This window comes from Vitis vinifera, chromosome 8, assembly GCF_030704535.1.
Source record: "Vitis vinifera cultivar Pinot Noir 40024 chromosome 8, ASM3070453v1".
NCBI lineage: Eukaryota > Viridiplantae > Streptophyta > Magnoliopsida > Vitales > Vitaceae > Vitis > Vitis vinifera.
Window position 1 is genome coordinate 4,163,522 of NC_081812.1, and position 12,705 is coordinate 4,176,226.

Sequence of the window (12,705 nt, forward strand, 5' to 3'; positions counted from 1 at the left end):
CATGTCTTGGGATGTGTTGATTGTAATTATTTCTCACTTATTCTTGTATGTATATTTTGACATTTAGCAAGGTTCTTAAAAAGGCCTATATAGATTCTATTCGAGCATCGCATTGGTCTTTGAGTCCTTTTTTTTTTAATTAAAAAAAAATGCTATTCATTAAAGGAAAAATACTTGAAAGTAATTAAGTGAGAAGCTAGCAACATGACAAGGGTTATTTTGTGTCAAGTTGATACCTATCGCAATTAATTTGAGGGAATGTTGAAATTTGAAGTCAAAGGGGGTATTTCAAGGGTCTCTAAAGCCAGTATAAGATAATTTATTAGATACTTAGTTTTGTGTATGGCACACCATATGATTGGTCTTTTTGTGTTATTTCTGGTCATTATTCTTCTTTCCCTTTTCTTGTGAACCTAATTATGATTGACTATGAAAAAGAGACATATTTTTTATATCATAAATTCAATATATTTTTTCTGTCAAATTAAAAGATCAAGAAGGATGAGACATCCTTCCACAATATACAACTCTAATCAAATGAGAAGGAACACATTACAAGTTGAATAACCAAATAAGGTTACAAAATTCTAAGAGCAAAACATGATCCTCTTTTCTTCTTAGCCACCCATGAAATGACAACAACAAAATCTCCACCACAAGATTGGACCAATCCAAAGCTTTAGCTTGGGCATGGTCCCTATTGCAAAGGTAAAATCTTAGCCTCAACGGTGAAACTCTCACGTACAAGGTTAGAGTAAGCTTTTATTATTGTACACGGATAATCTATAATCACTCCACCAATTCTAAGTTGCCACGACTAATCCTCTAGTCAGAGATGACCAAGAGGCTGCCTCTTTTTTTTATTTTATTTTATTTTTATTTAAATTCTAAATAGAATTAAATAATTTTTTTATTTAGATGCTTGCCACTTGAATCATTTGGAAGAACTATTATCTCCTTCATATGAATGGAACCTTAAGTAATTGAAGATGTAGAATGGTTGGACTTGGTTGTAAAAATAAATTTCTTGAATCTATGTCTCATGGGCTAAATTGTTTTTGAGTAATGTCAATTTTTCCTTTTCAAAATTAACTCAATTTTAGAGTTGGCTAAGGTGAATTGGCCTCATTAGCTTTTCTTTCATTTGTTTTCTTTTGTTTTTACCTTGGTGCACCTGTTATATATCCTATGTATTGGGTTTGTGTGCCATGGTTGGTGCTATTGTATTATAACTATTTAAAATTTTCTTATAATAAACTTGCATCTTGCCTAATATTAATTCTCTCTTGTATGAAAAGATTCTAAATTGAGGGAGGGAGTGACAACTATTTTTAAGAATCTTTTATTAGAATTGGGGGAGCAAAGACCTAGTATCAATTATATGTGTTTCAATTCTATTCAAATGGAGGAGGGGGAAAGGGTTTTGGGGAGAGTATTTTCAGAGAAGGAGGTCTTTGAGGCTTTAACAAGGTTATGTGGGGATAAGGCCCTTGGCCCAAATGGCTTCTCCATGGGTTTGTGGCTGCTTATCTGGGACTTTGTGAAGAACTAAGCAAAGGGTTTTTTCAGGGAGTTCCATGAGCTTAGCGTTTTTCAGGGACTTTGTGACCAACAATGCATTCTTGGTCTTCACTCCTAAGAAAGGAGCAGATGATTTAAAAGACTTTAAACTCATTAGCTTGGTAGGTGTTGTGGATGAACTCCTAGCAAAAGTTTTGGCTAATAGGATCAAAAAGGTTATGGGGACAATGGAATCCAATGTTTAGAATGTCTTCATGGAGGGAAGACCAATTTTGGATGTGATGATCATTTCAAATGAAGCATTATATTCAGGATTGAAGAGATTTAAGGAAGGTGTACTCTGCAAGCTAGATTAAAGAAGGCATATGGTCATGTCAATTGGGAATTCTTCTTACAAGTTCTTAACAAGATGGGTTTTGGGTAAAAATGGATTGGTTGGATTCAATGATGCATCTCAATAGCTAGATTTTTTGTGTTGGTGAATTAAAACTGGATTGCTTTTTTTCAAAGTTCAAGGGGTTGAGGTAAGGAGATCCTCTTTCTCCCAACTTATTATTTTAGTGATGGAGGCACTTAGTAATTTTCTAAAGAGGGTTAGGGAGGGGAAACTTCCTTATCAAGTTTAAAGGTATGAGGGAGGGGTAGTGATGGGTTAGAGGTGACACACATTTTGTTTGTGGATGATGCCCTCATTTTTTATGATGCTTGTAAAGAGCAAATGATGTATTTAAGTTGGATCCTCATGTGGTTTAAGACGATCTCAAGGCAAAAAATTAATCTAGGGAAAAGTGAGTTCTAGGAGGTGGGTCCCTAATGGGGAGGATTTGACTTCTTTATTAGGATGCAAAATGGGGAAGCTACCCACTTATTTGGGTCCTCCGTTGGGTGCTTCTTTTAAGTCGTGAGCCATTTGGGAGGTAGTGGAAGAAAATTCATTTGAATGTTTGTTATTTGGAAGAGACTATTTTTCAAAGGGTGGAAGTTTAATGTTGATTAAAAGTACTCTTCCTAATTTTCTAATATATTTTATGTCCATGTTTTTCATTCAAAGAAAGATGTGCTTGAGCCTTAAGAAGATTCCAAAATGTTTTCTTTGGGATGGGGAACCATGAGAGAAAACTTTATTTGGTGAAGCCCTTAAAAACTCTTTTTTGTGCTCTCTATGGCAGATTTCAATGTATCGACCGAGTTCGGTGTGACTCGGCCGAGTCGTATCTGCCTTGATGGTTGTTGCGACAAGTCCAATACTAGATACAATATAATGCATGAACTCGACACTGAACTGGTGAGACTCGGTTTAGTTGGCTGGATTTTCGACTTAACTTGGTCGACTCGGTTAGGTTACACAAAATTTTCTTATGTAATATGGAGATTCTCTTTTCTTTTGAATCACAACAAAAAATCAGAAATCAAAGATTCCCCCAAAGCAAACACCTATGATTCTGAAATTGAATATTTCAACCCATCAATGAGAAGATCAAAGAAGAAGAAAAAACAAATTTAATCTAACCTGTGACCCTTTCTAAAGACTAGGAGAGAATCCACCAAAGGATGAGGACACAAACAATTTAGGATTTACTTACCTGATTTTTTGAAAATCAACCATTGCTAGAGTGTAGGAGCTTTGGTGCGATGTTGGCGGTACCACAGTGGTGCTTGTCAAGTGGATTGAAACCTTCAGTCCTTCACCAGTGAGGTAACCCTCACTCACAATCAGATTCATCTTCGCCTCTCCCTCTAGTTGTGGGGTGCGGAGTTAGAATTTTGTAGTTGTGGGTATTGTGGACTGTGGGTGGGAGGAGAAATTGGTAAAGTAAAAAATTAATGTCAAATGCCTATATATTTATATTTTATGGTTATGTGGGTGGTTGGTATGATTTTTTGAGATATGATTACATGGTTATATTATTTGTGGAATAAATTATAAAATGCATTTATTGGTAATGGGAATCGAGTACCTAATTTCGTAAAGAAAAATGCATTTATATGGATGAGAATTAATGTTAATATTATGGATTGTATTAAATATATTTATATGGTATGTTTTTATATTATATAGAAAATACATTTTTAATTCATTAAAATATGTAATTTTTTATTTTATAATATTGAATGACCCTTCGAACCGATACATGACTTTGAACCATGCTCTCAAGCTTTGGCCTCTTTTGATGGTGCCTTAATGTCATTTTAGATTATATTGATTGGTTGGACTCTTTTTGATGTAAGAGAGTTGTTTTTTGTTAAGCTCTCCATCTCATTACTTTTGGCACCTTTATAGATTCCCTAGGTGCTTTGGTGCGCTTTCATTGGTGAGCTTTTTTTGCCTACTTATCAAAAAAAATATTCTTTTTTTGCCTATAAAAAGGAAGTGTAATTTCTTTCCTCTCTATGGGTGGTCATGCTTTGGTAATTGGTGGCAAATCCTTGTGCAGTTGTGGACTATGATAGGTAGTCCATGATGCCATTAGACATTATAAACACCATTTTTCTTGATGGAACTCCTAAATAGTGTAGGAGTAGAAACTATAGCACCTGTCATATCATAAAGTGGAATTTGATATGAGAAAAAAGGATCATCTATCCTTATAAAGCTTCTTGCATATAAATTGGTTAAGCATGGCCACTAGTGCTTACTCTTGTATTGGTGTCCACTACTTAACTCTTCATTTTATTGCTTCATTTTATGTGAAAGTTTTGAGCTAAATGAGATATATCCTTGACATTGGTCCTTTATTAGGTTTGGCACTGATCACATCCTTCTTAGTGACTAAACTCTTGTGGCTATTTTTTCCCCATTTTCCTAGATCGGTTTTTGTCACTATATGTTAACTAATCACTTAATTTAGATTTACACCTATTTTAGTTGATCGTTTACTTCTCTTTCTACATTTCTTCATATAAGCTTTACATAAGTAAGAGTTAGCTTTTCAAAAATTTATTTGATGTTTTGTTAATTGGATTTGAGGATTCTTATTTTTAGCGTGTAGGTATGGAACTATGCGTGATAATGTCATCAACCTCAAGGTTTGTTATTTCCTCCTTTGGTGTATGATTCAGTTATGTTATGCCATGTTTTCATATGTTGTTTGTATTTCAGGTAGTTCTAGCCAATGGAGATGTAGTCAAGACAGGATCTCGTGCTCGAAAGAGTGCTGCGGGGTGTGTTCTTTCGTCTTTCATATCTTGTTGTTATCATTTTCTTTGTAGTTATTTGTGTCTCATTTGATTTATATAATTGAATATGCCTGAAGTCGAATATCATCCATAATCAATTCACAAGTAATATTCAGTGGCAAAATTTGTACCAAGATGATCAATATCCTAGTTATCTCATTTATACTTGTGTTTAACCATGGCAGTTGGCCATATCTAAAGATGTGCTGGAACTGAAGATTAGCCAACCAAACCTAATCCATGACTTGCCCTGGTCCAGTACAACTTCTTGTAAAGATCACCTTTTCTCCAAGTACATCTCCTCATATTGCTTTCTGGCAATGTTAGTGCAGTAACTTTATAAAAAGGTTTGGTTTTTTTGAAAAATTTTAAGAGATTTCTTGTGGGCAGGGTCAGATGAAGCTTGGAGTGACTACCTTCTTGGATGGGATTTTGTCTGTAGGCATCCCAGGGTGGTTTACATTTAGGGGGGGTTGCTTTAAGGAGTAGAGCTGTTGCTGGGAAATAGTTGTGGCAATTCCTTAATCCTTAGTGAGAGTAGTGCTTATGGCACACGGTGATTAAGAGTATTTATTGTTTGCACAGTAGTGAGTGGGATGCCAACATTTTTGTCAGGAACTCATATTGATGCCCTTGAAAAGCTATTGCCCAAACTTACCCTAACTTTTTTTGCTAAGTTTGCTTTCTTGTTGGTGTTGATTCCCATCTTCTTTTCTGAAAAGATCTGTGCTGTTTGTTCTCTTTCTAGGGTGAACAAATTCTTATTTTCATTCAGGCTTTACTCCTATGTGCATGATTCCCCATCCTGGAATTTTAATTTTCTGAAAAATATTTTAGATAGAGAAATTGAAGATCTGTCCGCCCTTTTATTATCTTTGAAATATGTCTTCTGTTCTTTAGATCTTCATGAAAGGTGTTGGTTCTTGGGGATCAGCAGTTCATTCTCCTTTAAGTGTCTTTTATCCAAGCTCTTTCTAAAAGTGATCCTCTTTCTTCTTTTCCTCAATGCAATTTCATTTAGAAATCTAAAACTCCTATAAATATCAGGGCTTTTGCTTAATTAGTGGCTAGTAGAATATAAGTACTAAAGATATGCTATAGCTTAGGAGACCTCATAAAGCTATTAGCCTAGGGCTTGTGTTTTATGCTTTAGGAGTGGGAAATCCATGGACGATCTTTTCCTACATTGCTCCCTTAATTTTCTTGGATAAGGGTGTGTATTGTTCCTTTTCGTGGAAACCTAGATTAGTTAGTCAAGAAGCCAATAGGCAGGTTATGTGAGGAGCCTCCTCTGTTTATCTATCTGCTATGGGAGAGAGAGAGAGAGAGAGGGCGCGAGAGAGAGAGGAGGCGTGAGGGAGAGTGAAAGCGCGTGCGACGGCGACGACGAGGAGACCGGTGAGGCGAGTCGAAAGCGAAGCTTCACGGTTGAATCCAAGACCTTCGAGCTTGCTCTGGATGGAAGGAAAGGAAGACGTCAGATCCTCATCGTGGAGAAGAAGCGGGGGGTCTCGACATGGGTTCGATTAGGGCTGGAAAGCTTAGGGCTTTTCAAGGAGGGGCTAATCCATTGTATACGAGATGATGAAGAAGGGAGATGGGAAAAGGAGTGGAGAGAAAGAGGCAAGCGGTTCACTCTGGTTCGGGGTTTCAACAGAGCGGGTGGCTTTTTAAGGTTGGGGGTTGTGGATCTGGAACGGAAAAGCTTTAGCATCTTCTTACCAAGAGGTAGGAGGGACAAAAGAGGATGGACGGCTATGGTGGAGATGATTTGCCAAATGGAAGAGTTGGCTGGTAGAAGAATGGAGCTGTAGGAAGTAAGGGCCGGCGGAAAAACTTCTCCAGCGAAGTCATATGCAGAAGCAGTTATGAGCTCAAATCAGAAAAGCGCAATTGTAATCAAGATGAAGGTCTCGAGGGAGGAGATGGCCGGAAACTTACAGAAGTTGAAACACTGTCTCGTCGCGAGCTGGAAATCCAACAAGAAGGAAGAAGAAGATTTGGAGAGGCTGGGAAGTCTTTGTGCGAGTTCTTGGGGTCTAAAAGGTAAACTAGGGCTGGCCAAGCTGGAACGAGGTAGGGCATTGCTGGAGTTTGAAGATATAAGAGAGACTCACCATGTGGCCTCATCGGGGAGCAGGGTGATGGGAGGAGTCCACTTAGGGTTGGACCTGTGAAACCCAAAGACGGGTTGTTGGGTAGAGAAGGAAATGGTACAGGAAGCATGGGTTAAAGTTTACGGACTGCCAATTTCACTATGGAGCCCGGTGATTTTGAAGAAAATAGGGGAGGAATGTGGGGGATTTGTTGAAATTGACGAACGGACAAGGTCGATGGGGGAGATTCAATGGGCTAGGATACTGGTTAAAATAAGAGGCGAATTTAGACCGAGCACGCTAGAAATTGAGGTAGAGGAGGAGGTTTACACTTTGGCGCTGTGGTGGGAGATTAGGCCGGTGGTGAGACGGAGCTTCTCTGCGGCGGAAACCAGTAGGAGAACTGAGATCAGGGGTGATTCGTTCTCACGCGCGGAGAAGCGCGTGGGGAAGGAAGTGATAGGAGCAGGAATCGAGGGTCTGCACTTGCCAGATGATGGGAGGTTGCTGCAGAAAAATGGGTCGGGCTTAGAACCCGGGAACCAGATCCATAGCCCAATGTTCGGGGACCGGGTCTATGCGGATGGAAAGATGGCTGGGTTGTCTTCATATGGCCCAACTATGAATCTTAAAGAGCAGGAGAAGGAGGGTGGGCTGGGTAAGATAGATGGGCCTTTGGGCCGAAAGTTAAAAGATAAAGAGGTGGCTAGTGGGCCAGAGGCAGGCCCATCGTCTAGTAATTGGGTTGCTGATCTGGGCTGCCAGTCTTTAGTTGAGATGGAAGGCTTGGTAAGGGATGGCCCAAATGCTACCCAAGAGAATGCTGGTTTCTTGGGCCGTTTTATCTCCAGAAAAAGACCCATTCCAGAGGATCCATTGAAGTGCTGGGTGCTAGAGGAGATTAAAAGGGAACAGAGGGAGGATGGTTTCTCCATGACTGACCGCGCCCTTGAAGATGAAGCTAAGAGGTATGTCCTGCAGTCCCATCCTAAAGGAACTCGGGTTATGGGGACATTTCTCTCTTCCTTTTCTATTTCTGATCGGGCTCCAGAGGGGGAGTCTTTCGATCGCCCAGGGGGAATAGAGGAGGAATTATGGGGGGACAAGTCAACTTGGTTAACAATCTATGAGGGGAATGGTGAGAATGAGAATGGATCTTGGAAGTTGGGAGAGGCCAACAAGAACCGAGACAAGGCTAGGTGCAAGGAGGGGAAGGCGGGTGCCTCAGGATCTCAAGACACTGGAAATGAAAAAGAGGAACTATGGGAGGAGTGTAGCTTAGCAAAATTTAGCCAATTTCTGGGATTCTCTACGGAGGGGCTAGAAAGGGAGATTTTGAATTTTCTGACTAAAATCAGAAAGAGGAAGGAAAAGATTCACAGTAAAGATCTCTTGGAGAAGTCTAAATTTGAAAGGGAACTAAAGAGGCTGGAGTGCTCTGTCAATTATGAGGGGGGGAATAAGCAGAAAGACCTCTCACAGGGCAAAGGGAATCAATTGATAGTTGCCCAATGAAGTTGAAGATTATAAGTTGGAATGTGAGGGGAGCTAATGACAGCTCTAAGAGGAAAATTATAAAGAACTATATAAGGAGTCAGAGGGTGGATCTTTTATGTATTTAGGAAACCAAGATTCAGGAGATGTTGGAGGGTATTGTGAGAAGCTTGGGCACGGGGAGATTTATAGATTGGAGAGCCTTAAATGCGGAGGGGGCTGCTGGTGGTATTTTGATATGCTGGGATAAGAGGGTTTTGGATATTTTGGATTGGGAGGAGGGTCATTTCACTTTGTCTTGCAGATTCAAGACTATAGAAAATGGGGCTACTTGGGTTTTTACGGGAGTGTATGGTCCTTTTACTAAAGTGGAAAGGGAGGGTATGTGGGAGGAATTTGGGGCGATAAGAGGCCTTTGGGATGATCTCTGGTGTCTTGGTGGGGATTTCAATATCATTCTGTTCCAACAAGAAAGGAGCAGCCAAAGAAGAATCAGTTCAGCCATAAGGAGATTTGCAGAGACTGTGGATGATCTAGAGTTGGTGGACCTGCCTCTTCAGGGGGGAGAGTTCACTTGGAATGGGAGGCTTAACAATCAGGCGTGGGCGAGACTAGACAGATTTTTAGTTTCCCTTAGTTGGTTAGATCTGTTTAGTGGAGTCACTCAGATCAGGTTGTCTCGGCCAATTTCTGATCATTTCCCAATCGTGTTAGAGGGGGGTGGAATTAGAAGAGGCCCAACTCCATTTAGATTCAAACATATGTGGCTGAAGGTTGAGGGGTTTCAAGACATGGTGAGAACATGGTGGCAGGAGATTGATATCAGGGGCAGTGCTAGCTACAGATTGGCTTTTAAAATGAAGGAAATTAAAAAGAAGCTGAAGGTTTGGAACAAAGAGGTTTTTGGGAGGCTGGAAACCAACAAAGCTTTAGCCTTAGAACAAGTAGACTTTTGGGATCAGGTGGAAAGTGAGAGAAATTTGACTATGGAGGAAGCTGATTTAAAAAAGGATGCTAAAGACTCCTTTAAGAAATGGGTCTTGTTGGAGGAAGCCCATTGGAGGTAGCACTCAAGGGAGATTTGGTTAAGGGAGGGGGATAGAAATACGGGGTTCTTCCACAGAATGGCAAGTGCTCACAGAAGAAACAATGTTATGGGAAGAATTAAGGTTAATGGGGAGTGGCTGGTAGAGGAGCAGGAGGTGAGAGAAGGAGTTGTGAATTCGTTCCAGCAGATGCTTTCTGAAGATATGGTTTGGCAGGCGGATATTGGTAATATTCAGGTGGGTTGTATCAGCCAGCAAGAAGCAGAGAGTCTAGAAATTCCATTTGCAGAGATTGAGATTCATGCGGCGTTGATGGAGATGAATGGGGATAAAGCCCTTGGCCCGGACGGTTTTACTGTAGCCTTCTGGCAAAACACTTGGGATTTTTCCAAAGAGGAGATCATGGAGATGTTTAAAGAATTTCATGAGCATAATTCCTTTGTTAGGAGTCTCAAAAATACCTTTTTGGTGTTGATACCTAAGAAAAGCGGGGCGGAGGATTTGGGAGACTTTAGACCTATCAGTCTGTTGGGGGGTCTCTATAAACTTTTGGCTAAAGTCTTAGCTAATAGGCTCAAAAAAGTGATTGGTAAGGTGGTCTCTATTGCTCAGAATGCCTTTGTAATGGGAAGACAAATTCTGGATGCGTCCTTAATTGCTAATGAGGTGATAGATTCGTGGCAGAAGAGAAAAGAAAAGGGCCTTATTTGCAAATTGGACATAGAAAAAGCTTATGACTGCATCAAGTGGAATTTCTTAATGAAGGTTCTTCAAAAAATGGGCTTTGGGACCAAGTGGGTGGGATGGATGTGGAGCTGTGTGTCTTCTGCTAAATTCTCTATTCTTGTTAATGGAGTGCCAGCTGGTTTTTTCCCTAGTAATAGAGGGCTTCGTCAAGGGGATCCTCTATCCCCTTATCTATTTGTTATGGGAATGGAGATCCTGGACGTTCTTATCAGGAGAGCGGTGGAGGGGGGATATCTTACAGGGTGCAACATTCGGGGTGGTAGTAGATCCTCATTGAATATCTCCCACCTATTTTTTGCTGATGATACAATTGTGTTTTGTGAGGCGAACAAAGATCAAGTTTCTCATCTAAGCTGGATCCTCTTTTGGTTTGAAGCGGCTTCGGGTCTTCGTATAAATCTAGCCAAAAGCGAAATCATTCCAGTTGGAGAAGTGGAGGAGATTCTTGAGATGGCAGTTGAGCTAGGGTGCAGGGTGGGGTCTTTGCCCTCGCAATATTTGGGTCTCCCTTTAGGGGTCCCCAATAGGGCCTCTTCTATGTGGGATGGGATGGAAGAGAAGGTCCGGAGGAGACTTGCACTTTGGAAAAGACAGTACATCTCTAAAGGAGGGAGGATCACTCTTATAAAAAGTACCTTGGCTAGTATGCCAATTTACCAAATGTCTATCTTCCGTATGCCCAAGTCCGTTGCCAAAAGAGTGGAGAAAACCCAAAGAGATTTCCTGTGGGGGGGTGGAAATTTGGAGGGCAAAGTTCACCTAGTTAATTGGGATGTGGTCTGTACAGAAAAATTCAATGGAGGGCTAGGATTGAGGAGAATAGCCACTCTGAATAGAGCCTTGCTGGGCAAGTGGATTTGGAGGTTTGCTTGTGAAAAGGATAACCTTTGGAAACAAGTGATTTCTATGAAATATGGGCAAGAGGAATATGGTTGGAGGGCGAAGAAGGCTAGTGGGGCGGCTGGAGTAGGGGTCTGGAAGGAGATTATGAAAGAATCTGAATGGTGCTGGGAAAATTTGGCTTTTCTAGTTGGGAAGGGGTCCAAAATTAAATTTTGGAAAGATAGTTGGTGCACTGACACTCCGTTGTCCCAATGTTTCAACCACCTTTTTGTCCTTGCCGTGCATAGAGACGCCACGATTGAGGAGATGTGGGACCAACATTCGGGCCAAGGAGTTTGGAATCTTGTTTTTGTGAGGGACTTCAATGATTGGGAAATGGATATGGTTGGTGATTTGCTCCATACTTTGAGGGGTCATAGGCCCTCCATGGAGGATGATTCAGTTAAATGGAGGCAAGGAAGAAATGGTATGTTCAGGGTTAAAGAAGCTTACAGGCTGTTGGACAAGCCTAATGCCACAGTGTTCCCCGCAAGGAGAATATGGGTGGATAGGGTGCCAACTAAAGTCTGTTTTTTTGCTTGGGAGGCTACTTGGGGGAAGGTGCTCACTCTGGATAGGCTCCAGAAAAGAGGGGTGCAACTCCCAAATTGTTGTTTTTTGTGTGGTTGTGAAGAAGAGAATGTAAATCATATTCTTTTACACTGTATAGTGACTAGAGCCCTATGAGATATTATTTTTGGGTTGATAGATATTAAGTGGGTCCTCCCAGAAACTGTAAAGGAGGCTTTAATCTCCTGGAGGGGTTCATTTGTAGGGAAGAAAAGGAAAAAGATTTGGAAATCCATTCCGTTGTGTATTTTTTGGACGGTCTGGAAGGAGAGGAATATGTTAGCCTTTAGGGGGGGTGTGGTGAATATTCAGAGATTAAAGAGTTCTTTTGTTTGTAATTTATGGAATTGGGCCAAAGTGTATTTAGGTGAGGAGTCTTTCTCCCTTATAGGTTTCTTGGAGTGGATAGCTTCCACTTGAGGGGAGGTAGTTCTTTTTGGCCTTTTTCTCTTTTTGAGGTTGTAGCCGTCTTGTATACTCCCTTTATGCTTTGTGGCGTTTAGCCTTTTCTAATGCATTTCTTGTTTGCTTATAAAAAAAAAAAAAAAAAATGTGAGGAGCCTCCTCTCTAGTTGATTTTAATAGGCTCTCATCCCCCCTAATTTTATAAACCATCTTCTTAGAGGTGGGATAAAAATAAAAAAATTTAAAAAAGGCTCCTTTTGCTTAGCTTGGCATGTAGGATTGGGACATGTTTGAATATTTTATATTTTGATTTTTTTTTTTGTATTTTATTCTTTTTATCACAACTTGAAACTTCAATTTATGGAGGAACCTTATACATTGAGAAATTGAGGATCCATTAGCAAAATGTTTTCTCTTTCTTACCCGCTAGGGTAGCCTAGTTGGTCAGGACGAACACTGGAAAGTGTGATCCCAATAAGTGGCATATGGTACTGGGTTCGAATGTTTTCTCTTTCTTACCCGTTAGGGTAGCCTAGTTGGTTAGGATGAAAATGGAAAGTGTGGTCCCAATAAGTGGCACATGGTACTGGGTTCGAATCCTGCCACTGATGATACCCTGAATTTACCCGGTGCTAGTTGTTGCGGGCCGGTTAGTACCCCAAGGTTTGGGTCCCTATGGAGAGTCCTAAGGTCTTGGCCATGGAAGGTTTCTCCTCAATTATCAAAAAAAAAAAGTTCTCTTTCTTTCCATCTCCAACTAAAGGTGT

General features: G+C 40.6%; 1 protein-coding gene across 1 annotated transcript in view; it reads left to right on the forward strand.

The window, feature by feature from the left end:
* LOC100242784 (D-lactate dehydrogenase [cytochrome], mitochondrial) overlaps positions 1-12,705 on the forward strand; it is a 43,238-nt gene that overhangs the window by 8,977 nt on the left and 21,556 nt on the right. The window contains exons 8-9 of the mRNA XM_002267285.5: positions 4,512-4,548; positions 4,622-4,683. Of these exons, the coding sequence (XP_002267321.1) occupies positions 4,512-4,548; positions 4,622-4,683 (99 nt within the window). The remainder of the gene's footprint in view (positions 1-4,511; positions 4,549-4,621; positions 4,684-12,705) is intronic.